This window comes from Populus nigra, chromosome 1 (genome assembly GCF_951802175.1).
Source record: "Populus nigra chromosome 1, ddPopNigr1.1, whole genome shotgun sequence".
NCBI lineage: Eukaryota > Viridiplantae > Streptophyta > Magnoliopsida > Malpighiales > Salicaceae > Populus > Populus nigra.
Genome location: NC_084852.1, coordinates 6,441,538 through 6,466,890, shown reverse-complemented (window position 1 = coordinate 6,466,890; position 25,353 = coordinate 6,441,538). Strand labels below are relative to the sequence as shown.

The following is a 25,353-nucleotide window of genomic DNA, read 5'->3' as shown; positions in this document are numbered from 1 at the left end:
CATTTTAAGGAGGTGGAAAAACATAGAGATTTTTCAGAGGGCCTAATTCTCGTGGGCGGCCTGCCCAGGTTGAAAAATTCTCAACAATGAAAATTTTTCAATAGAAATTTCAATCCTGGCCATTTCAAGTTGGCCTTCCACTTGATGGATTCCGTTGAAATTTTCTCTAATGAGATTTGCAAAACTTATTGTCCAATTTCTCAAAGTTTAGATGATATGCATGCATCTTTACCTGATTTGAAATATAGGCCCCCCATTTCTTCTTTGTCTTCTTGTTGCTTGACTGATGAGAACTTGCTACCTCTGATTTGGGTCATATTTGTCGCTTGGCTTCTAGCCCACTCGAGTTGGCCCATGTAAGTCTATTTCCAGATTTGTTTGCACAACTTAGCCTTTGTAGTGCCCATCGTGACCCACTTGCTTGCTAGAGATTTTCTGTCTTGTCAAATAAATTGAGAGGATCATTCATTACTCCTTGTCTCACTACTAAAAACATTCGGTGTCACTTGCTGAAAGGATCAAACTGTCTTTTGTAAACCAAAATGCCCCCTTGTCTGGTTGAAGGAAATTACCATCTCTTTTTCTGGAATTGTTTCTAAACACAATGTTGCCCCCTTGTACTGGTCATTGCCCCCAAGTGTGCTAGGTAGTGACTTAGACAAATAATGGTTTTAAGGGACCATTCTCTCATTTCTCTCCTTTTCATTTTGGTGAAGGAATATGGGTCTAGAATGAATCTTGAAATCTTGATCTTGCATTTTGAAAACAAAAATTATTTTGATGTGAATCAGAAACAATTTGCTTTTGAAATCTTGCAACTCCTTGGTTATTTTCTTTCTTGTAAAAGAGATTATGTGCTCTTGTGTTTGGCAATGAGGTCTTCGGTGAAAATACATCATGAGGTGACTTTTTGTTGTTTTTTTTTTGTTTTTTTTAGGTTTTCAAAGTGAAGGGCTCGAGAAAAAAGCTCGAGGTTTTGTTTGAGAAAAACTTGTCTCTTTTTGAACATTCATCTTTATCAGCATGAATAATAATGAGTAGTTTATTCTTGATGTCATGAAAAGTATTCTTTGCATTTTGAGAGCATTGTTTATTGTTCTAGGTTGCTTGCTTGCTTGATTAGAAAGGACTTTTACAGGCATGTAATGTAGGCTGTGGTTCTTGGTTTATGAAAGAAAAGGATTCATAAGGCTCAAAGAGTGTTTCAGGATTTCAAAGACCGAGGATCACTATCAACAGTTTGTCTCGTGACGTCATTCACATTTTCTTTTGCCACTCTTCTTTGATTTGCTGCTTCTTCTTTTTTATCGCTTTGCTAGGGCATACTCCTTTTATCTTGGATGCCACTTTTTCTAGTGATTTGGGCATGCCCCCTAGCATTTGAGTTTCTTGAGCTCTTATGCCTTTTTGGCTTTCTCACAGCTTTTTCTCTTTTCTCATTGAAATTTTCTCTTGCCCCCCAGTGTGGGGTATGATCCTAGTCGGGATTTGTTTTCATGAAAGAAAAATTATTCAGGCTCAAAAAGGGAATCGCAAGGGATGTACTTATTTAAGAAAGTGAAAGGAATAACAAAGATGGCCTTTCCTCATTTCAAACGCAAGCCACTATGATCAATAAACTTTGACCTTATCTAGTGTGATAGTTTGGTCTTTGCAAAGATGCATTTCAAAGGTTATGAGCAACAAGTTCACTACATACCATTATTCATACATTTAAAAACAACATGATTCAAGAGTCATGGGGTAAGGGTGTTTATTCATTTCTTTTTTATATAATTTAGTCACCTCAATGATGGAGTTGCTTGATTCACTTGTCATTCTACAAGTAGAATGTTAAAAATATGGTTTTGAATAAACATCAAATTATTTTCGGAATCAAAATGCAAGATCAATTTTTTTCAAAACTCCAATAGGGAAACTGATTTTGGTAAAAGAGATGAATTGCGTCTATGAGATCGTGCGAGGTCGTAAAAGGTTTTTTTTTTTTTTTTTTTGCAGGCACCCTCTTCAAACAATATGCAAAGAGAAATCATTGGCCCAAACTTATTTATTGATTTGATAAAGACTTATACATCATGGATAGTATTTCTTTACAGAATCTAAGTTCACAGGCCTAACCACGTCTTCCCCATCCATTCTTGTTAGCATCAACGCCCCTCCTGAAAATGCCTTCTTCACTATATATGGTCCTTCATAATTGGGTGCCCATTTCAGTCTCCTCGAGTCCAGATTCCATGAGGACTCTTAAAGATGGAATTTCTACTTCCAATGGTACCACTGCCTCCATTCCATATACTAAAGAGTATGGTGTAGCCCCGGTTGATGTCCTCACTGCTATTCGATATGCATGGAGAGCATAAGGAAGCCAATCATGCCAATCTTTGTAAGTAATCACCATTTTCTGAACAATCTTCTTTATATTTTTATTAGCAGCTTCTACGGCGCAGTTCATTTTAGGTTTGTAAGGGGATGAGTTGGAATGCTTGATCTTCCACTTTGTGCATAGCTCTGCTATCATCTTTCCATTGAAGTTTTGAGCATTATCAGTCACCACTCTCTCGGGTACACCGTATCTACAGATTAGATCTTTCTCGATGAACCGTTTGACCACTTTCTGAGTCACATGGGCATATGAGCAGGCCTCTACCCATTTGGTAAAGTAATCAATCGCTACAAGGATAAAACGATGTCCGTTACTGGCTTTTGGATTAATAGGCCCAATCACATCTATTCCCCACATTGCAAAGGGCCAAGGAGACACCATGTTAAATAAAGGTGTAGGGGGCGCATTGATTTTGTCACTATACACTTGACATTTGTGGCACCTTCGGACAAAATTTATGCAATCTTTCTCCATGGTCAGCCAAAAGTAACCTGCTCTTTGCAACTGCCTAGCCATCATGTGTCCGTTTGCATGGGTAGCACAAATTCCACCATGTACTTCTTGTAGGGCCTTGTTAGCTTCCAGATCACCCAGACATCTCAGCAAAGTCCCATCAAATGACCTTTTATACAAAATCTCTCCATCTATGTAGTATTCCATAGCCATTCTTCTCAAGGTCCTTTTATCTGTCTTCGAGGCTCCCGACGGGTACTCTTGATGTTGAATGAATCTTTTTATATCCGTGTACCATGGGTCTTTATCTGTTTCTTCTTCTATTAAACAACAATGAGAGGGAGAATTTCTGATCTCGATGTTTACAGGCTGAATTTTGGCACCACAATCAATTACAGCCATAGAAGCTAAAGTAGCTAACGCATTGGCAAACTGATTTTTGTCTCTTCCCAAATGAGTAAATTCTATTTCATCAAAGCTTTCAGCCAATTTGGAGAGGTATTCCTGGTATGGTCTCAATTTTTCATCCCTTTTCTGCCATTCACCTTTTACCTGACAGATTATTAGCATTGAGTCTCCATATACTTCTAACTTCCCTACCTTCATCTCTAATGCAGCTTCCAATCCGTGGATGCAAGCTTCATACTCAGCTGTGTTGTTTGTACAACTAAAGTGCAGCTTTATCGAGATAGGATATTGCTTTTCTTCTGGGGAAATTATCACAGCACCTGCCCCGTTGCCCGATACATTTACTGCGCCGTCAAAATACATGGCCCACCAACCACTCTTCTCTTCCTTATCCATTACTAGCACATCTTCATCAGGAAAGTCGAAGTTCAATGGCTCATAATCCTCAATGGCATTATCGGCTAAATGATCAGCAATTGCGCTTCCTTTTACTGATTTTCTTGTCATGTAGATGATGTCATACTCAGCCAGCAGTACTTGCCATCTAGCTATTCTACTCGACATGTATGGCTTTTCAAAGATATACTTCAGTGGGTCCATTCTTGAGATCAACCAGGTAGTGTAGTATAACATATATTGTCGCAGCCTTTTCGCACTCCACACTAGACTACAACATAATTTCTCTACCATACTGTAACGGGATTCACACTCGGTGAACTTCTTACTCAAATAGTAGATGGCTTGCTCCTTTCTTCCTGATTCATTCTGTTGCCCTAACACACAACCCATAGCTGATTCGGTCACAGTTAAATATAGGATGAGTGGCCTTCCGTGCACGGGCGGTACCAACAATGGTGGTTTTTGTAAGTACTGCTTGATCTTATCAAAAGCTTTTTGGCAATTTTCGTCCCATGATCCAGGATTCTTCTTTCGGAGTAATCGAAAAATTAGTTCACACGTGACTGTAAGTTATGAGATAAAACGGGCAATATAGTTCAAACGCCCTAAAAAGCCTCGAACTTCTCTTTCAGTCTTTGGAGCGGGCATGTCTTGTATGGCTTTTACTTTGTCGGGGTCCACTTCTATGCCTTTATTACTTACCACAAATCCTAATAATTTGCCTGATTTCACCCCGAATGTACACTTTGCAGGATTCAATTTCAACTGATATTTTCTCAACCTCTCGAATAATTTCCTCAGAGCTGGGATGTGGCTTTCTTCATCTTTGGACTTTGCGATCATGTCATCCACGTAGACCTCAATTTCCTTGTGCATCATATCATGAAAAAGTGCTACCATTGCCCTTTGGTATGTTGCTCCAGCATTCTTTAATCCGAATGGCATCACTTTATAACAGTAAGTTCCCTATGGGGTGATAAATGTCGTCTTTCTCTTATCTGCTTCAGCCATTTTAATCTGATTATATCCGGAGAAACCATCCATGAAAGAGTAAGTGGAACTCTTAGCAGCATTGTCCACCAACACGTCTATATGAGGTAATGGGAAGTCATCCTTCGGGCTTGCTCTATTCAAATCCCGAAAATCCACGCACACCCTGATTTTGTTGTCCTTCTTGGGAACCGCCACAATGTTAGACACCCATTCAGAATATTCTACTACTTCCAAGAAACCTGCATCCCACTGTCTTGTTATCTCTTCTTTTACTTTGAGCAATACATCAGGTCTTGTCCTTCTTAGCTTCTGTTTGACTGACCGGCAACCCTCAATCAAAGGTAACCTATGCACTACTATTTCAGTATCCAAACCGGGCATGTCAGCGTATGACCAGGCAAAAACATCCACATACTCCTGCAAAAGGGCGACCAACTCACCCCTCATATCTGTAGTGATCAACATCCCTATTTTCAACTCCTTTTTGTCATGCTCGGTACTTACATTTATTAATTCTAATTCCTCTTTTGCAGGCTCCCATGCATGTTCGGATTGTTTTATAAGCTTCTGGAACTCCTCAATGTCATCTTCACCAGCTTCTTCCTCATCCGTTGAAGTTATAGTTTTATCAAAATTAGGCCAATTATTCTCAATGCAATGGGTTTGTAAGTTTATCGTTATCCCGCTTTCAGATTCCCTGAAAGCGGAAAGTGCCTTTGTTATGAGTGCATAATGGAAAAGGTGAAACTAGAAGGCATGATGAAGGGAAAAACAAAGCATGATCTCATTAAAACTTGAAATGATAGAAGGGCTCAAAACAAAATCTTGTTACCAATATCTTGAGCCACGATTATTGGCAACGCAAATTTATTCAAACAAAATGCAGCAAAACAAGAAAAGCAAGCAATCAACAAATGTTTACTTTTTAAAGATAATTGGGACTTCTTGAATTTCCCAATTGTTCAACTCTTCCCCTTCAGCTAATCTTCTCACAAACTCAGGTAGACCATCCTCTAGAGCACTCACAGTCAGTTGGGGTAGTTCTTCATAGGGGCTTTTTTCATCTTCCAAACCTCCTTGAGGTTCTTGTTTGTTGATCTCTTCCAGATAGTGGATGGTAGCACTGTTAAATTCTTTGCTCATCCTCTCAATTTCACCTCCAGCATTGATCACTTGTACAGGCCGTGGGAATGTTATGTGGATTGGAGGGATCTGGATTTGGCTCCCCTTAGGCTCCCTTCCTTCGATTCGAGCCATTCTTCTTTCTCTTTTAGACTCAGCCACTCTCTTGAAATCTTCCTTTCTAGGTTTAAAACCTAAACCGAACCTCTGATCGGCGCATTTCATCTTTATTATGTTGATCCTTTCGGGCATTCCTGTGATAGGGTCATACTGGAATGGCAGCCCGTGTTTCAGAAAATATTTAGCAGCCATCCTTGCAGCCCCAGAAATCTCTGGTTTCCTTCGCACCGTATTCTCAGGTACCCATTCAGCATTTACTACCTCAAATGCATGTAGGTTTCCGTCCTTACTCTCTTCAGCCTCTATATAAGGAATCGACACGTTTCTCACCATGGTTAAAGCTTATTCGGCCCTTACTGTCACCAAGTTCCCATTGATGATAAATTTAACCCGTTGGTGTAATGAAGATGCAACGGCTCGTGCTGCATGAATCCAAGGTCTTCCTAACAACATGCTGTATGTGGGATGAATATCCATCACTTGTAAAGTAACTTGGAATGGCTGGGGGCCAATTACAAGCTCAACATCGATATTTCCCATAATCGGCCTTGGCGAACCATCATATGCTCTAGCTGTCATGGTACTTGACTTCATATGAGAGGCATCAATTGACATTTTATCGAGCACATGCCTTGGCAACACATTCAAAGCGGAACCGTTATCTATCAGCACCTTGGCGATCACACAATCCTTACATTTCACAGTGATATATAATGGTTTATTGTGACCAGTTCCTTCATGATCTAGTTCATCATCTGTGAAATAGAGATAGTTAGTGGCTTGAATCCTTCCCACCAAATGTTCTATAGAATCCTGTGTGATATCTTGAGGAACATATGCTTCGTTAAGGACCTTCTGGAGAATGTTTCTATGCAACTCTGAACTCAAAACTAATGATAGTAGAGAGATTCTAGCGGGGGTCTTTTTCAACTGGTCCACCACACTGTATTCACTGTGCTTCATTAGCTTCAAGAACTCGTTAGCCTCCTCATCGCTCACTGGTTTGTTGACCTCATCCATCTTGGCCAACTCCACCACATTCTTTCCTTTTGCCCTCATTTGGTCTTCTAGCTCTTTAGGAGTATAGCACCTTCCACTTCGGGTTAACCCCCCAACTTCAGCATGAAGAGTAGGAGCCGGTCTCGTGGTATGGAAAGAATAACCATAATTATAAGGTATGGCATTATAATTTCCACTAACCGTGCTCGTAGGTCTAGCCAAAATCATTCTTGGGGGTCCTCCCTCCGTTGGTTGATATCTACATACTTCAATTTTCTTGTCGAAACCAGTCATGGTTCCTACTAGGTTTTCTTTAGGCACTCCTATCCTCAACACTCCCAATGTCATCATGTCTTCTACTTTCACCCGAAACTCTTTACAAGAGTTTACATGGTGTCCCATATGCTGATGATACTCACAATATTCACCCTTATGCTCTGCGGATGGGTGTTTGGAGGTACCTAGTATGCTCCAATATTTTGTACAATCTCTCCATTGACAACTTTAAGACATTAGTACCCCTCTCTTCTTCTTCCAAAGCATTCACCCCTCCACTTCCAGAAGCATGGTGTGGTAGCGGGTTAGATTTTACGTTCGGAAAATCATCAAAGGAAATCCAACCCGCTTTGATGAGTTGGAGGATTCTCCTTTTGAAAGCCAAACAACCATCAATATTATGGCCTGTGATACCAGCATGGTACTCACATTTCTGGTCTGGTCGGTACCATTGAGGAAAAGGTGGTTGCAAGGGTGTTAAAGGAACAGGTGTTACTTGGCCAATGCTGAGCAATCTTTGATACATCTCACTAAAGGGGCAGTTCTTCTTGGTTTGCAGGGAAGTTTCTGGGTGGGTGAAATGTGTTGCTTTGGTGGTACGGGATATTTTGGATATTTGTTTGGTTTTTTAGATAAGGCGAAGTGAAATTTATGTTGGATGTGGGAGGAATGGTCATGAGTGGCTTGAAGTTGTGCTTTCTTCTCTTACCTTCTCTTTCGACGTTGTGGATATCAACTTCCTTCTTGCGTCCAACAAAACCCCTTTTTTCACTTGGATCTGTGATCCTACCCATTCGAATGGCTTGTTCGATTCGTTCAGCTATAACAACCAAATCAGAGAAGCTTTGTGCAACACTTCCCACCAAGTACTCAAAGTACGGTGCTTTAAAAGTATTGGAGAACAAACCTATCATTTCCTTCTCCAATAGGGGTGGATTAACTTGTGCCGCCGTTTCGCGCCACCTTTGTGCATACTCCCTTGCAGATTCCTTATGACCTTTCTCCAACGAATGCAAGTTTGATCTATCAGGGGCTATGTCCATATTGAATTTATATTGCCTAATAAAGGCATCAACTAGGTCTTTCCATCCCCTCACCTTGGTGTTGTCCAAACGCATGTACCAAGTGAGAGCGACATCGCTCAAACTATCCTGGAAGAAATGGATCAACAACTTCTCATCTTGTACTACTTCAGCCATCTTATTGCAGTATGACTTAAGGTGGGTTATTGGACATTGAGTTCCAGTGTATTTGATGAATTCTGGCACCCTAAACTTCTTAGGAATGACTACGTCAGGTACCAAACACATCCCGGCGGCTTTCACCGGGTCATACAAATGATTTCCCTCAACTGCCCTCATCCTCTCCTCTAGGGCAGTCAATTTCTCCAAACCTTCAGCTCCTATCATTTTGTCCTTATGAGACCCCTATAAGGTTAACTCATCAGCATGAGGAATCCCCATCGGGTATATAGGCTGAGTTGGGAAATGCGTAGCATATTGGGGCTCATGCGAAGATCCACTTGCCCCCATGTTTGGTAGGTTGAAGAACGTCGGAGGCGTCGGTGGTATCTGAGCGGTAAATGCTGGTTGGGAGGATGTCCCTTCCCCTGACTTAGATCTCAAGGCTTGTTCGAGTAAGCTAGTAAGCCTAGAGACATCTTCCTTCAGACCGTTCAGCTCCTTCTGATATTGGGCATCCAACTGAGTTCTTTCTTCATTTTCCATTTTTTTCCGCAACCGTGTGTTATGAGTGTGTTTTAATGGGGGACCTATATTTCACCTGGTGTGCAGCATTATGACAGTTCATAAGTGTATGTTTAAAAAAATGCATGAATGTGAATGAAACATATTGAGCATGGATTATTTCGTGGGAGGGTGACATAATAAACCGTTATTCTTTGGATGTGTGGTCAGATCTACATCTGATACTTATTGCAATGCCGAGAGGAGATCTGTTTAACCTTTTACCATCTGAGCTTTCAGCCTTGTATACACATTTTGAATAATAAATAAAGGTCTCCGCCTTTTTATTTAACTCATAAAAACTTTCATTACAACAAATGATTCATCTTAATCTACTACAGGGGGAAAGGCACTGCCTTTATTAGCTATAGCTTTTAGAAACATATCGGTGTTATTCATGCTCCTTCGATACTTCGCGATGTCCCCTCCAACTTGACGAGCCTCCACTCTTAGCCAATGAGCCTTAGCCGCAGCTCGGTTAATTTGCTCTTGAAATTCCCTTATTCTTTCAGTATGGATCAGGTTATTTCTGGATAGAGAATTATTAGCAGAATCTAATATTTGAATGTGACTCTCCATCATTTTCTGACTTTCTAGCAATTGCTCGGTCTTTGCTTCTCCCTTTGCCAACTTTGTCCTCAATGCTTTTGCTTCAATTTTAACACTATTGAGTTCAGTTCCCACATTCTGGGTGGCTTTGACTACCTTCATAGTTTTAACCAACTCCAATTCAACATCTTTTAACTGGCTCTTAAGTTCTTTTATATCTGTTAAACGCTTGCTTGACACCGCTTGAGTTTTGACGGTCAATTCCTCCCAATAATGGGCCTTCTCCACCTGAAGCATCTTCTCCTCATTGATGACTTTTAGGGATTCCAAGTCGTTCATTGCTTTCATCCGATCTCGGCCCAACGAGTCCCTTTCTTCCTCAGCCAATTTCCTCATAGCTTTTTCTTCGGCTAATTGATGCTCCAATGATAGTCTCAAATCTTCCTTCGTTTTAAGCTCGGCTTGCAGTCGTTTTACTTGCTCTATTAGTTCTTCTTCACAACTCACCCTCTTTCTTCGGGTGCCCACGGATTCTGAAATTTCTACCATGTCGGAGACTCTTCTGTCACGCCATTCGGGATACTTTTCACTAACTGTGGGATTCCTTGATCCATTCTCCTTCTTTATCAACAACAAAGAGTTCCAATCCTGTTTAATGCTTTCTAACATTTCCATGGCGGCCCCTTTATAGACCCCGGTAAATTGAGCCATGTCAATTGTCCTAGGAACACTTTGTATGCCCCCAAGCTGCCTTGCCACTAAAGCAGGTGCGTAACTGACGTAACCCGTTACTCCAATTAATGGTACCCAAGGCTTTTCTCCACAACTCATCAAGCTTGTCATATTCCTCATCCAAGGAGCTTTCCAATTAAAAATGCTTAATGGAAGCCTTTGCAATTTTACTCTCCAATCATCCTCCGAAAAGCTGTCCCATTCTTTTGATACAAACAATTCGAGTGGCTTTTGGTCAAACCACCAGAAATTATTAAATATTGGCGTCTCCGTTTCTATATGGCTTACCAACCAGATGAATAGTAAAGAGACACAACACCTCATGGAACCTTTACCCGTTTTCTTGCAATGACTAAGAGATAGGAAGGTTTCAGCCAAAATCGCAGCACACGGGTTGATCTTTGTCTTTTCATATTCCACAAACAAATTGGCAGCTTCTAAACTGATAATTCCTGTAGTAGAGGGACACAGAACTAAACCAAATATTCCCAAAGCCAATATTCTATGTCTTTCTAATTTAACATCCGGGTTAGCTTTTTTAGCAATCAGCAACTCCTTTAGTCGTTTCCATCTAAGACCCCAGAGTTATCTTTCTCTCTATATGGTATTAGCTGAGGAATCCCTAGCAATTTGGCAAGCTCATCCATGGTGTCGTCAATTCTCTGGCGGAAGTACACTTTGTAGGCATATTCAGGGAATTCAGTCAACAAACTATACTCTTCAATGGTAGGTGTCATGTCGACGTTTCGGAAAGTAAAACAATGGTAATCAGGATCCCAAAAATGTATCATGGCTTTTATAGCTGATGGCAAAACTGGCACCTTCAAAAGGTGCAAAATCCTCCCATACTTCATAGCAAATTCTGCTTCATCTATCTGATACTTAGTGAGTGAAAACAATCTGCTAGTGTCATTTATTATGCACCTGACATCTTTGAGTAGCGGTGTCCCACTGGTATTTGGTCTAGGGCAGTCTCCCTCGGTCATTTGCAAGGATTCAGATTCGAGTCCATACTCAACAGTGGTTACCTCTCGAATAATGGTCATTATGTCACCCGAAAGTCCTGTAATGAAAATGCTTAAATGTTATGCTTATCTTAGTGAAATTATACAGGGACCAACCTAAAGAATATGTTCTAGTCATTAAATATATCTGGGTAGTTTGGCTATCTAGTCTCAAAGGTCTTTCGCATGCTCAGTGATCGCCCTCGAAAGGTTGATATGAGGTTTACAAGCAGCGTGAAGATAGAGGCCCTGAGTAAAATCAGTTTGGCATATCAACCACTATCGAGCAAACAAATCATGCGAGAGTTGGATAGTTTCGCGAGCCTTACCCAGGCTAAAGCCATTGGGGTGCCGTTACTCCTCCACTTATCTTAAAGTTGGTACCACATGTATATATAAAAAACAAATTTGAATGATGTTCATATTAACATATATGCGTGATAAATATGAATAATTATGCATGCTAAAACAGTAAAAAGAACAAAAATAATAAAAATAATAAAATAAAATAAAATACACAAGAATACGTAACAAATAATAAATAAATAAATAAATAAATAAAAAACTTGATAAACACCAACAACATAAAAAAAACATATTTAACAATAAGAAAACAAAAAAAACAAAGCTTAGTCCTAGGTCCCCAGTGGAGTCGCCATCCTGTCGCACCCGACATCGCGACGGCTCTAAAAATAATCTAAATTATGGAAAAAGAACAGATTTCTGGCATCTGGTTCTTTAAGGGGAAAAGATCTTGTTTGAGGAGTCGCCACCTAGTATTATGGTTACTAGGAACCCTAACTGGCCAACAGAGATTCTATGGTACGGGACTGGTTACGTAAAAGGGAAGATATTATCACCCCTTAAACGTTCTGCCTGAGGCAGACTGCATTGTTGGTTTTGTCTTAAATTGCTAAACATTTATTGGTTTACATTCTGATGATTTATTCATGATATTCCTGACTCTGGCGTCAGTGAATATTCGACTACGGATAATTCCAACTCTGGCGTTGGTAATTATTACGTAGCTATAAAATAAATTTAGATTAATATTTTTTTTATTCCTAACTCTAACGCTAGTGAATAAACAAATAAACTAAATTCATTTTATTACGCATTCACATATTTTTCTATTTTCCTTATGTAGTTTAAAAAAAAAAAAATTAAATCAATGTTTTCATTCCTGACTCTGGCGTCAGTGAATAAATAAATAAATTTATTTTTCATACATGCACATATATTTTTTTCTTGCTAAATAAAATAAAATATAGCGAATAAAAATAATATAAACTTTAACCAATATTTTACTCCTGACTCTGGCATTGGTGAATAAACCGGTAAATTTATATTATTTTTATTCATGCATACATATATTTTTCTATTTCTCCTTTTTTTATTTTTTTATTTTTTTCTATTTTTTTATTTTTTATTATTTTGGGGGCTGGGCCCAGCTCAGCCCACATGGGCTGGGCTGGACCCAGCCAGCCCGGCCCGGTCACTGGCCCAAGCCAGTGACCCGGCTGGGTTAATTAAGGTGCACGCGTGAAACAAATTCATGCGTGCAATTAGAGGTGCTGCTTTAACAGTTGTTTATCGTTTGTGCATTTCAAGGCTGTAAGTTATACACCTACTTATTTTCACAATTGCACAATTTCAAACAAGAATGAAAAGGAGATGAGAACGGCCTACCTGCTTCTGGAGATTGCGAGGAGGCTTGCGGCACAGTGATTTTGCTATCGTCTGTGTATGACCTTCCCCTTTCTGTTTTCCTTTTGTTTCGGTGATGATGAAGGTCACGGCTTGCTGCTTGGGTCCTTCGCTTTTTTGGTTTGCAGGAGGGGGCGATTGAAGACAATGATATTAGTGTTGGTTTTCTGGGTTTACTGCTTGTATTGGTCTCTGTTTTATGGGTTTCTGTCCTCTGTCTCTCCCAGTTTTTCTTTCGTTCCCTGTATCTCCGTCTCTCTGTTTTGCCTTCTTCTTTTTTTCCTTTTTTTTTCTCCTCTCAGTCTTTGTGGTTTTTCGAGTCTGGGTTTTAGCTTCCCCACTCCCCTGTCTATTGGGTTTTTCTTCTCTCTTTTTGTTCAGTTCCCTTCCCCATTTTTTTCTTTTTCTCCTCTCTGTTTTTGACCCCCCTGCGAGTTTGCCTTTGCCCAGCTTTTATAAGGCCAGAGATCGATTAGCGCTGTAACGGTCGCCTCCTAAATGCCATGTAACTGGCCGCCTTCCATGATCAAACGTAAGCGTTGCTGCCAACGGATGAAACGTCTCTGCCTTAATGGCGGAGCCGTTGCAGAGCAAGAAGACGGTGAACAGTCGCTGCAATACGACTCCGTTTTCCAGTTCTAAAGGCTGCTTTCAATTCGGTCCTTGTAATTCTTGTAATTTTGCAATCAAGCCCCTGGTTAAAATGTAATTGGATCCTTGCATTTCCGTGCTATTTTCAAGCTAGTCCTTGGATTTTAATTTTTGCAATTTAGACCCTAATTAAACCCTAAACTTTGAAATTTCTTCAATTAAGTCCCTGATTTCATTAATTTAATTAAATCCAAAGTCCAATTAAGTCTAAAACTTATCAATTCTCCAATTAAACCCTTGATTGGATGAATTAAATTAATTTCAAGCTTAATTAAGTCTGAAAACTTATCAATTCTCCAATTAAACTCTTAATTGGATGAATTAAATTAATTTCAAGCTTAATTGGGTCTCAAAACTTATCAATTCTCCAATTAAACTCTTAATTGGATGAATTAAATTAATTTCAAGCTTAATTAAGTCTCAAAACTTATCAATTCTCCAATTAAACTCTTAATTGGATTAATTAAATTAATTCCAAACTTAATTGGATTAATTCCAAAGTTTAATTAAACCCCAAAACTTCCAATCATTTTGTCCTTAACCCAAATTTTAATTCATTTTTCATTTACTTGTTTTTCCAACATTATTTTTTTTCATCATTTTTTCTTTTTAATAAATAAAATAATAATACTAATAATTAAAATAAAATAGTCAAAAATTGGGTTATGACAAAAGTTGTCATCATGGCTATATATATAAATTTTACATTTCTCCTTGAATAAAAGACCAATAAAATATTATTCTCTTTCTTTCTTATTTTTTCTCTTCAAATAAAGTTTTTGTGTGCCGGAGAGTATTTTGAATATAATAAAACATTTCAGTATATGGTTTCTTGTATTTGAAAGTATGATAGTAATTGTTTTTTAAAGTATTTTTATTAGAAAATATATCAAAATAATATTTTTTAAAAAATTTATTTTTACCCCCAGCATATCAAAAAAAATTTAAAATATAAAAAAAAAATTTAAAATAAAAAAATAAAATTTTAAAAAACATAGTTTTTATCGCGATTACAAATACTACCATAACCTAGTTTAACCCGCTAACATATCTTAAAGAATCAATATTTATAAGAGTTTATTGAAAATTTTTAAATTTATATAAAAAAACACAACTTCCATTAAGAGATTTTTAGTCTCGATCATCCATGTGAGAATATTGAAATTAAAAAAAAAATATGTGAGATATCTTGTATTTGAAATGGTCATACAAATAGTCTAATTACCACCGCATTTTGGGTTCCATCTCTCCATATCAAAATCAAACCTTTGTTCCCATGAAAAGCATACCCAACTCAACCCCACACAATTATCTTACCTATTTTTGGTGCATGTTTGTAGCTGAGTTACACTAGTTTTTTTTTTTATAATTTAATTTTAGTTTTTTTAAATTTAAATTAATTAAATTTGTATTTTTATATCATTTTAATGATTCAATATTAAAAAAATTAAAAAATTATTTTCATGTATTTATAGTAAAAAAACTTTATATCTCTAATATAATAATAATAATTTTTTATATATATAATAATAATAAATCTCATATACTGTCCCTGTCAAAGAACCATCTCAACCCAAAAGCTTAAGCTATTAGGTGAGGTCCCAGGATATGATTTATATTATTCTCTAACACACCCCCTTAAGTGAAAGCTCTTTGGACTTGAAACTTGCGGATAGTGAGATTCGAACTCGTGATCGCTTGATCATCAAGGCTCTGATACCATGTCAAAAAACCATCTCAACTCAAAAACTTAAGCTATTAGGTGAGATCCCAGGATATGATTTATATTATTCTCGAACAGTCCCCGAACTGCTCATACCTTCTCCCCTTCCAAGACTCGTCACCATTTCCCTTCTCTCCAAACAAAGGAACAAAGACAATTGACAAATCCAAGTTTCATTTTCAATCAAGAAATCAACAACTACACAAGCAAACATCAAAACCTTAGCAGCGGCAGCAGCGGCCATGAATCCTCAACAACAACAACAACAACAACAACAACAAAACCCAGTAGATCCTGACCAGCCGCTACTCCCGACAATTAAGATCCACCACAACCCTTCTCCCCCACGCCACCCTCTCCCACCCTCCGCCACTCCTACTCTCACCCCCACCACTCGCCGCAAGATTGGTGTCGCCGTCGACCTCTCTGACGAGTCAGCCTACGCTGTCCGCTGGTCTGTCCACCACTACATCCGTCCTGGCGACTCTGTCATCCTCCTCCACGTCAGCCCTACCTCCGTCCTCCTCGGCGCTGACTGGGGCCCACTCCCACTCTCCACTCCCACGCAATCGCAACTCGATCTCTTGAACAATAATAGCAAATTTAATAGTGAAATTGATAGTAAAACTAAAAATGAGAATAGTGAGAAGCCACAGCCCCGGCAAGAGGATGATTTCGATGCTTTCACGGCTTCGAAAGCGGCGGAAATTGCGAGGCCTTTGAAGGAAGCGCAGATTCCGTATAAGATTCATATTGTGAAAGATCATGATATGAAGGAAAGGTTGTGTCTGGAAATTGAGAGGTTAGGGTTGAGTGCGGTTATTATGGGAAGTAGAGGGTTTGGTGCGGCGATAAGAGGGAGCGATGAGAGATTGGGTAGTGTAAGTGATTATTGTGTTCATCATTGTTTTTGTCCTGTCGTTGTTGTTAGATATCCTGAGGATAAGGATTGTGGTCGGGACTTAGCCGGAGGCAGCAGTTAATGTGCCGGAGGATGTGGAGGAGGCTGCGGGGGGGAAAACTAAAGGTTAGGATTTGTAATGTGACCGTTCATTTTTGCTTTTGGTGATTTTGATTGTGGTTTGAAGTTTTGAATTTTTTTTCTTACTTTAATGATTGATGATTTTTGTTTATGATGTTATTTTTTATCTTATAAGTTTGCTAGTGTATGCTAATGATGGTAATGTACTGGAGGAGGATAGTTGTCTCGAAAGTAAAACGTAGAGATAGTTATGCACATGATTAGGATGCATTATCTAATCGTAATGCTCTGGATTGTATCATAATGTAAAACCTAACTTGGATGTAAAAGAAATGTGTACATCATGTCTTAGGTTCTAGAGCATTTTATAAGCGATCAAAGTTGCATATAAATAGGATGCACCGGGTTAATTTTGATTTTGGATGTTATTAATCTTCTCATGAATCTTGAAATTGTTGGATTCTGGAGAGTTGCCGAAATATTGCAATAAAGATGCATTAAATAGCTGAGTTGGTTTATGAATCCTGAGCGGAAAATCTGAATGGTGCTTGTAAAATAACAAGCTGTGGTGATGAAAGTAGGGTTGATTTGAGCTGGAGTCAGCATCTAAATGTGCAGGCTACTTTGCTATAATTAAATGTAAATGGGTATCGGCCATTTCATGACTATAGAAAGACAACTCCACTTATTTGGCTTCATTGTGTTCTTCTAATTGTAATCTATATTGATTAGTTGGCAAAGTTTTACCTCAACTAGCTGGTTTGATTGGTGCTTGCGTTTTGTTATTTTGTTAGATGGTGGAATTTGTCATTGCTGGTAATGATTGTCATAACCCAATTCTGGGTTATTCCCCAAAATTCACAATGATTATGCTTGCCAGGCCTGTTTTCTGCCTTGTGAGATATTGGCTAATATGGTTATGTTTATTCCAATATGTGATGACCTAGTAATGCATGATCATGCTAGGTTTTGGAGTTTTTTATTTTATTTTGTTTTTTTATGATATCAATGGCGCAGATAATGGTTTGTGTGAATAAAGACACATCATCCTGAATTTTTCATTATCAGCTGAGTGAATTGATCATAGTTAAAACAATATCTAGGAGCCTATGCAGCAAAAGAAATTCGGAAATTACAATCGGTTTCGATAGCATTTCTTTAGTGGTTGATGTTGTGTATAAATAGTACAAAATGGATTACTTGTGAATATGTGAGATTCATCTTCTCATGGGTGACATGATATTTTACATGGCTGGATTTGAGAGAGTTGCTGTGATATTGCAGTAAAGATGCATTAAATAATTGAAATGCATGCTGAATTGTAAGCAAACTTTGGAGCCTTAGGTACTTGTAGAATTTTGTTAGAGATGTGGTTGATATGATCAAGAGAGATTATATGTCATATGAAATGTAAAGTGCAAGCAGTGGTGAGTCTGTTGCAACTGTGTTGCTATTGGTTCTTATTACCACGGAGCTTGATAGTGATTTGACCAAGTTATTGATGAAAATTAAGCACTAAAATCGATATATGATGCTTGATGAAACACTTTTGCATCTCATTAATGCAATATGATGGAGGTTTTTTGGGCTTTGGATAGACAGATCCTTAGGGTTGTTTTTTTTTTTATTTGTTTTCAGTTCTGCTGGTCTTACTGCAGCGGATGCAGTAGCAATAACACAATTATTCGAGTATTAGACATTTTAGTTGGATCCATAATATTAGCATTAAGCTTATGTTGTGTTTCTTGAAGGCTACACTGGAGTGTATTGTTGCAACTATGGTTTGACTTTCATTGGCCTTGCATAGCTTTGGCAGTGCATGAACAAGAGTCAAGACAGTGTATAATTCGACTGTCTAGAAGATTGTTTTCTACTCCCTTGGCTCAGTGAGGTTATGGGTTAGCTCCTCCCTTGGCTCAGTGAGGTTATAGGCTAGCTCCTCAATGGTGTTTGAAATAAGATTTTTTGCTATGTTTTGTAATACTTCTACCTATTCAGAATAGGTAATTTAACACTTATTTGTCAACACTATTGACAAATTTTTGTTTCGTAGTGTCTCTTGTTTAACATAGCTGAAAGAAAACAGGTATACTGTATTTGGCCCATGATTTTTGCCTTTTACTCTGAATGATCATGTTAGCTGTGCTGTTTCTGTTCAAGAAGTGATCTCCTTAGACTGGATGCTGATGGCTGAATTGCTGTTCTTGCTATTGTCACTTGTGTTGTTTCACAGCTGTTTTAGTAAATAGTGGGAAATTTTTAAATGATGTCTCTATTTGTTTGCTTGTTGCCTGACAGATGCCTAGTTTGAACTTACTATATCGTGACTGATCCATCTCCACAGCAGTTTGCAGCCGGATCTTGGTTTTTGTTCTTCAGTTTGCATTTATCTGTGCAATGTTGTCTTGTCATGCCCCTTCATTCCACTCCCCCCATTATCACGTGTATGCATTACACATGGCGCTGTAATCATAGCCGCTGTTATTTCCTTCCTTTGTTTTTGTATGCGCATTTTCCATGATGTTTCTACTCTTCAATTGTCATGTGGATCCAATTTTTCTATTTGGCCGTCTGTCTTTGTAGATATGATGGAGGAGGTGTCACAGTCAGCAGAGATTAGGGGAACATGCTGAGGAGTTAATAAGATGTTCTTGTTTGGGTCTCCTGTTTGTGCTAATAGACAGATTGTAGGATGATCTTTTCTCCCTTGCGACTCTTGTCAGAAGTTTTTCATATATGAAAACTTGGGAGGATTTGTTACACTCGCACGGCTGATCAATGGTGTTAGGTTTCTGGATATTCTTGTAGGCTTTTGGAAATATGTTTTAATGGATTATAATGTACATCGTTTTGGTGTTGAAGATTGCTTCTCTCTACCTTTTTGTTCCCAGTTACGAAGTTGGTTATTAGCTCTTTATGAATAAGTTAATCATAACTGAACTTGTAAACTGAAATCAAGCAACCCAATAAGCTAAAGTACAGTTTGTGTGTAAAGAAGAATTGACGACAGGTTCCCAGTTTGTGGGCAAAAATATTCGGGTTTTTCTCGGCGCATGATTGACTTGAGAGCTCCGGGTTTTGTAATAGTTGACAATGTAGGACAGTTGCCGGCTGGGACAACTGGTTGGGTTACCTTAGCAAGTGTGTGTTTGTAATGATGAGAAAGGATGTTGCTGACATGTTGAAGTCTTGACTGGAAACATGTCAATGTTTTCGTACCAGAAACTAAGAGATTAATTGATGGCTTTCTTGTTTTACTCATGTTTTCTTAGATTGTGTTCTCATGCCATGCAAGGTCACCTTCTGAATTTCTGACTAAATATCCTGAGCTCCCCATGGTGAAAGATAAAGGAAATGGTCAAACTATTCATGCAAGCAACAAAATCGTTGAGAAGCTCCTAACAAGTTGATACTGAGCCTATGAAATATCGTTGACTTTCAATGGGGGCCAAATTTTGAGGCTTTCTTTTCTCATGGGATTTGAGAGATTCTTCCCGCAACAAATATCTCATCTTAGAAGATGAGATATTAATTTAATTTTATTTATTAAATTTATATAATAAAATTATTTTTTAAATTAAATAATAATAAAAATAGATATATATCAAATTGATTCAATAGAATAGAATAAAATAAAAATACTATACAAGACTGAAAAAAAAATATTTATACAACGTATAAAAAAAACTTATAGATGAATTAAAAAAAATCTCTTCAAAAATTAAATGCTTAACAAAAAAAAAATAATTGTCAATTAAAAGAGGCTCTAAATAAAATAAAAGAGAGAATGAGTATTAGTCTAAATATAAATAATTTATTTTTTTAAAAAAAAAGCATATAAAAAGAAGTATGAATTAAAAAAAAAAAGTCAGCGCTACTAAGCCTAGCAAGCTAGGCCAGCCCACCTCTCAAGCCAGGCCAGTCTACATCGCCCATTTGTTAGGTCCCACGCACTAGCCTACCAGGGCAATCGAGCCCCGCCACCCCTTTTTTTTTTTGCATTTGGGGCAAACCACATGTTGTTTGCCCAAAAGTTTTTTGAAAAAAAAATTAGCAGTGTCGCTCATTTTTGCCTTGATTCCGGCCACTGTGGTGGCTAGAAAGTCAGAGTTTAATGTTGTTTGACCCAAATACTTGTTTTTCAACCCAAAACATCTTAGAAAACTATGATAAACCTATATATGACCTAAAAAACAAAAAATTATCCCAAAATCAATCAGAAATAAAACAATCAACCAGAACTTAGATATGTTTTATGGGTAAAAAACATCTAATATGAACCCTACTTATCAAATGAAATCATTTGAAATAAATATGGAATATTTTGGTAACCTAAATCAATGTCAACAACATCTTTATCTTTTTACCAAGAAAATCCAGGGACCTCTTGCTTTTTCTTTCTCCTTTCTCAACTAAGGACCAAACGATAACAAAAATGAATTTTTTTTATGAAAATTGAATTGGAAAAATATTGAGATACCAAAATTGTACAATTTGCGTTATTTTTAAACTGCGAGGACTAAAATGCATCTTTCCTGAAACTTCTCACACGCTACCCATGTTTGACGTCTTTTTTAATCTGGTCTATTTTCTTCCAATTTGGTTTTTAGTTAGGATCAAATCGTTCAAAATTAAACTTTGATGACCAAAATAAATTATTAAAAAATACACAATAAATCCATAATGTTTTGTGTGCATGTGAATAGTGCTGGCTTTACAGCTAAAATCACATGTCTTTTAGATTTTTACTTGGGGGTGTTTGAGAATGTGGTAGTGGTTGCTTTTCAAAGTGTTTTTCACTCGGAAATGTATTAAAATAATTTTTTTATTTTTAAAAAATTATTTTTAATATCAATACATCAAAATAATCTAAAAACACTAAATATATATATGAATTTAAACTAAAAAAAATAAAAAATTTTAATTTTTTAAAAAACATTTTTAAAATATAAAAATAAACAGATCTTATCAAGCTGTACACGTGGTTTTAACCTTTCTTGTTTATCTAATATTTTCTTGTCAAACTTGATGGTCCTTTCCAGCTATTCAAATTGTAAAATTGGTCTATAACTTCAAAGGCAGAATACAATATTCATATCATATCGTAGGACACAAATAATTGCTTCCTCGATTCAACTAGATGGGAAGGGCCCTTCGCTTTAATTTTCCCTATTTATTAATACAATGTTTGTCTACGTGGAGGCAACCGTCTTTTTTCTTGTAAAATTAGAATTTGTTTTTTTGAAATTGATTTTTTTAATATTTTTAGGTTATTTTAATATTAAATAAATAAAAATATTATTTTAATATATTTTTAAATAAAAAATACTTTAACCAATGACCCACACTATCTAAAAAAATATCTTTATTAAAATATTCATAATTAGTCTTTTAATCTTATTTAAGCTTGGTTTACGATAGTGTTTGAGTTTGTGATGGAAATGTTTTTTTAAAATATCTTTTATATAAAAATATATTAAAAAGATTATATTGATATCAACTCATTAAAATAAGTTAAAATTATTAAAAAGTTAATTTTAAAAAAATTAATCCGACCGACAGCGAGAAAAAACACTAGCATCTAGATGACAAAGCCAAACCAAGATATTAATTTTCAACCAGGTAACACTCGACACGAAAAATAACTTCCACAGTAATGAAGATAAGAAATCAAAAATCGTCGAATCAAAACCACAGATGAAATCAAAGTTCAATGCCCTCTATTATAAATTAAGGGAAATTATCTCCAAAACCGTATAAAGCCACGCAAGTGGACTTCTTCTTTACTTATTTTATGCTAAATTCTAGTGGGGTTTTGTTTCATACCAGCCACACACTCTATTCTCATTTGTAGCCCACGTTCATGGCGTGCTACCACAAAAACCAGCCGCTCTTGACTTCAAGAACATTTGGTCCGCTCAAAACCACATATTAACTTTCTCGTTCTGGGTATCTTCCATTGCTCCTGTTCATTTCATCTTTCGCTACAATGGCATCCCGTTTATATTCAAAGAGAGGAGCAGCTATGTCAGCATGGAGTATGGACTCTGCCAGTTGATACGTGACAGCTGCTGACCTTTTTTGCTAGGCATGCAACGATATGTGGTGGGAAGGAGAAGTAGCCCATAATACAGTCTATACTACAGACTCCTTTGGCTATGGATGGTCCTGAATTTTGCAACGTAATGGCCAGACAACCTCCCCTACGTCCCTTTCTGTTCCTCATCGATTACTCCATCAACCTGAGCTGGGTACATGTACATCCGTTATGAACTAGATAACCAGGAATCCCATATTACGTTATCTTAAAAAAGAAGAAGTAAATTTACATGGATCTAAACATTTTTTATGAGAAAAATGGGTTTTTATATCTATTTTTATATGTTTAATTATATCAAATTTATCTTTAAAAAGTTGTGTTTTTAATCTATCATTTCCTTTCCTTTTCTTAAAGAGAAGTTAGCATAAATGGCCAACTAGGAATTTACAATCCATTAATTATTTTGCATCGAGGTGCTCAGTAAATGGATCATCGAATACAAGCTTCGATCTGATCATCTTTTCTTCATATAAGCCGAAATGTAACTAACATTTACAATAAAGCATTGAGTTCATAGCCTCAGTCAGCATCGGTCAAGACTCAAGGGTTGAAATTTACATGGATCAGTGATCTTTCTTATTTCTCTAGTGTAGAGCAACGTCTTATTGTAACAAAAGTAGTTATAAGAATGGGGGAATGGCGAATCATCTACCATTTCTACTCCTAAATAATTGACAATAGCAAGCTAGCAAGTCGAGAATGTTAGGAGAAGCACACAGAAAATCACTTTTTCCATGGGTAAATCAAGAAAAACAATGAAGAACAAATAGCATAAGGTAATATTGCATTAACCATTGAACCAAATACCATCTCATGTACAAAACCATGAAGACAAACACAACCAGCTACTAAAACAAGCTTCAAAATAAAATGAAATACTAAATAGTTATGGTTCAAAAACTATATGGTTACTAATTAATCATATAAAAAAAGTTAGGGGGGGCAGAAATCAAAGGCTCTGATCTCTGCTCAATTCGCAGATCCCAAGAATAGCAGCAGACGCGTTTTCTCCATTCGCGACCAAGTCTTTCTGCAGTCTCTTCAGGGAGTCTATGATAGCCGATGATCTTGACATTGCTTGACCATCATGACCATCTTCTTCTACATGAACGCTTGTTCTTGCTTGCTTCCATGGCCTTGATGAACTCAAAGAATTCCCTTCCTCGGTGCTCATGCTTCCATCTCTTAAATTATGCGAAGAGGAACATCCAGTTTCATCCTGCATTTATCCAACATTAAATGTATTAACCAAACCCAAAGTTTGTAACCTAAAAAGGAAGAGGAAGAAGACCCAATATTTCCTAAGATCCACAAATTCAATTATTAAAATGTGCCCTCTAAAAACTAATATAAAAAAAATGGCAAAGAGATGAAAGAACAAGAAAAAGAGACTTACATCAGAATCAAGATCAACATTACTGTCTCGCATCCGTTTCAAGAACCCATTCCCACCAGCACAGGAAATCTCCTCTTCACTGCTAGAAGAACTAGCCACAGGTGGCGCAATTGATGGCGAAGAAGATGCAGTAAGACCTGACCATGGCACCACCTGGTTGTCTCCATCTTCCTCCTCGTCTTCCTCCTCGTCATATTCATCACTATCATCATCAGTGTCGTCGTCGTCGTCGTCGTCGAATTCTCGATCAGTTTCAGACTCGTCATAATCATTTCCGGCTTCTCGGCTTTCTTGATCACTAGCCATGACGTTCAGATCTTGGAGTTGTTTTTTATTATTTTTATGGACAGCAAAACAGGATTCACATACAGAAACGGTAGGGGCAAGTTTAGACCCTGAGGATTTCCAAGGAGTTGGAGATTGACACACTTGACAAAGAAGGGTTCTACAATGCTTTGCAACAAGGAAGTTGGCAGAGTGTACTTTCTCATCACAATCCCAACATAAACTAGCCTGGTCTGATTCACAGAACATTCTTGCTGAACTCCCACATAGCTCACACCCTTTCATTCTCTCCTTTTGCTTCTCTGTCTATGTCCTTGTTGGGTTTGGTGGTTTTTTAGGGAAGGGGAAAGGAGTTCTGAGAGAGGAGAGAAAGGGCAGGCGTGCAAGATGTAGTAAATAACGGAAACTACCCTAATTTTTTGCATTTAATTATGGGATATTTTTTCCACGGGGGGTGTTTTGGGAGTTTCATGGGGAATCTAGGGTTGATGTGAGATTAAAAATAAAAAAGATCTAGCTGGCTGCTGCCTTCAGCAGCATCTATGGAAAGACTTTGCTTTCAATTAGGGCTGGAATTTGCTTTGCCAATGAGGCTAACAAGATGTTTAATCGACTTTTTTAATATATGCCATTTCTCGGAAGAAGCATGTCCACACAACTTCTGCTTCAATATTCAAGTGTGAACTGGACCGAAGGTATATAATAAATTACGAGTTGTAATCAAAAGTCTCCCTTGATTCCTAGAAATTGACTATTCAGATCGAAACGCTTGGATTAATTTAGTTTTTAGGAATCATGCGCTCGAAGTCACCTGTGCGGGGTTTCTTGCCATGAAGAAAAAGAAAGCTTCCAGAATTTCTTTTTTATGCCTGTTATTTATTTTGTTTTTTCAAATTTATATTTGATTTTTTAAAAAAAATTTTAGATGATCTTGCTCTCAGGGTCACGAGTTTTAAAGATTAACTCGATCTAATTATTTTCTAGGTTCTTATTTTAAAATTGATTTTCTCAATTTTATCATTCTACATTATATTATTGGGTTTCGAGCTTCGTGATTTTTTTCGTTTTTTTTTCTATGTGATTATCCTAATCTCGTGTCCCGAGTCATGAGTTAGTCGAGTTAACAAAAAGTTTACTCAATTTTTTTTAATTTCACCTTTTGTTATCTAGTTTATTTGAGACTTGACTTCCATTGCTCTATTCACTTTCTTTTGCGTGAGATTATCCTAGTTTCATGATCGATTGTGATTTTAGCATGCTGACTGTATTTGAGCTTTTTGGTTATTTTTAAAAATATGTGTTTTTTAATTCATTATTTGGCGTTTG

General features: G+C 37.4%; 3 protein-coding genes and 1 pseudogene across 6 annotated transcripts; 1 reads left to right on the top strand and 3 right to left on the bottom strand.

Moving 5' to 3' along the window:
• Positions 1-2,191: 2,191 nt before the first annotated feature.
• LOC133700792 (uncharacterized) lies at positions 2,192-8,880 on the bottom strand (annotated as a pseudogene).
• A 1,856-nt stretch (positions 8,881-10,736) lies between these two features.
• LOC133700638 (uncharacterized) lies at positions 10,737-14,000 on the bottom strand. Its single transcript, XM_062124258.1, has 2 exons — positions 12,873-14,000; positions 10,737-11,242 (listed from the first exon to the last, which is right to left on the bottom strand). Exon 2 carries the CDS (start codon positions 11,223-11,225, stop codon positions 10,737-10,739), a length of 489 nt encoding a protein of 162 aa, XP_061980242.1. The 5' UTR covers positions 11,226-11,242; positions 12,873-14,000.
• A 1,355-nt stretch (positions 14,001-15,355) lies between these two features.
• On the top strand, positions 15,356-19,122 carry LOC133674074 (universal stress protein PHOS32-like). 4 transcript variants are annotated; one of them, XR_009835117.1, is made up of 3 exons: positions 15,356-16,291; positions 18,545-18,592; positions 18,830-19,122. XR_009835117.1 is itself a non-coding variant. In XM_062095047.1 (2 exons), exon 1 carries the CDS (start codon positions 15,507-15,509, stop codon positions 16,245-16,247), a length of 741 nt encoding a protein of 246 aa, XP_061951031.1. In that variant the 5' UTR covers positions 15,356-15,506; the 3' UTR covers positions 16,248-16,291; positions 18,830-19,122. The 4 variants fall into 4 exon arrangements, 2 of the variants coding, with proteins under 2 accessions (XP_061951031.1, XP_061951040.1); XR_009835115.1 differs by having other exon boundaries at positions 18,545-18,690; XM_062095047.1 differs by lacking the exon at positions 18,545-18,592.
• A 3,991-nt stretch (positions 19,123-23,113) lies between these two features.
• LOC133686560 (uncharacterized) lies at positions 23,114-24,628 on the bottom strand. The gene is made up of 2 exons (XM_062106982.1): positions 23,743-24,628; positions 23,114-23,565 (listed from the first exon to the last, which is right to left on the bottom strand). Exons 1-2 carry the CDS (start codon positions 24,310-24,312, stop codon positions 23,296-23,298), a joined length of 840 nt encoding a protein of 279 aa, XP_061962966.1. The 5' UTR covers positions 24,313-24,628; the 3' UTR covers positions 23,114-23,295.
• Positions 24,629-25,353: the final 725 nt, after the last annotated feature.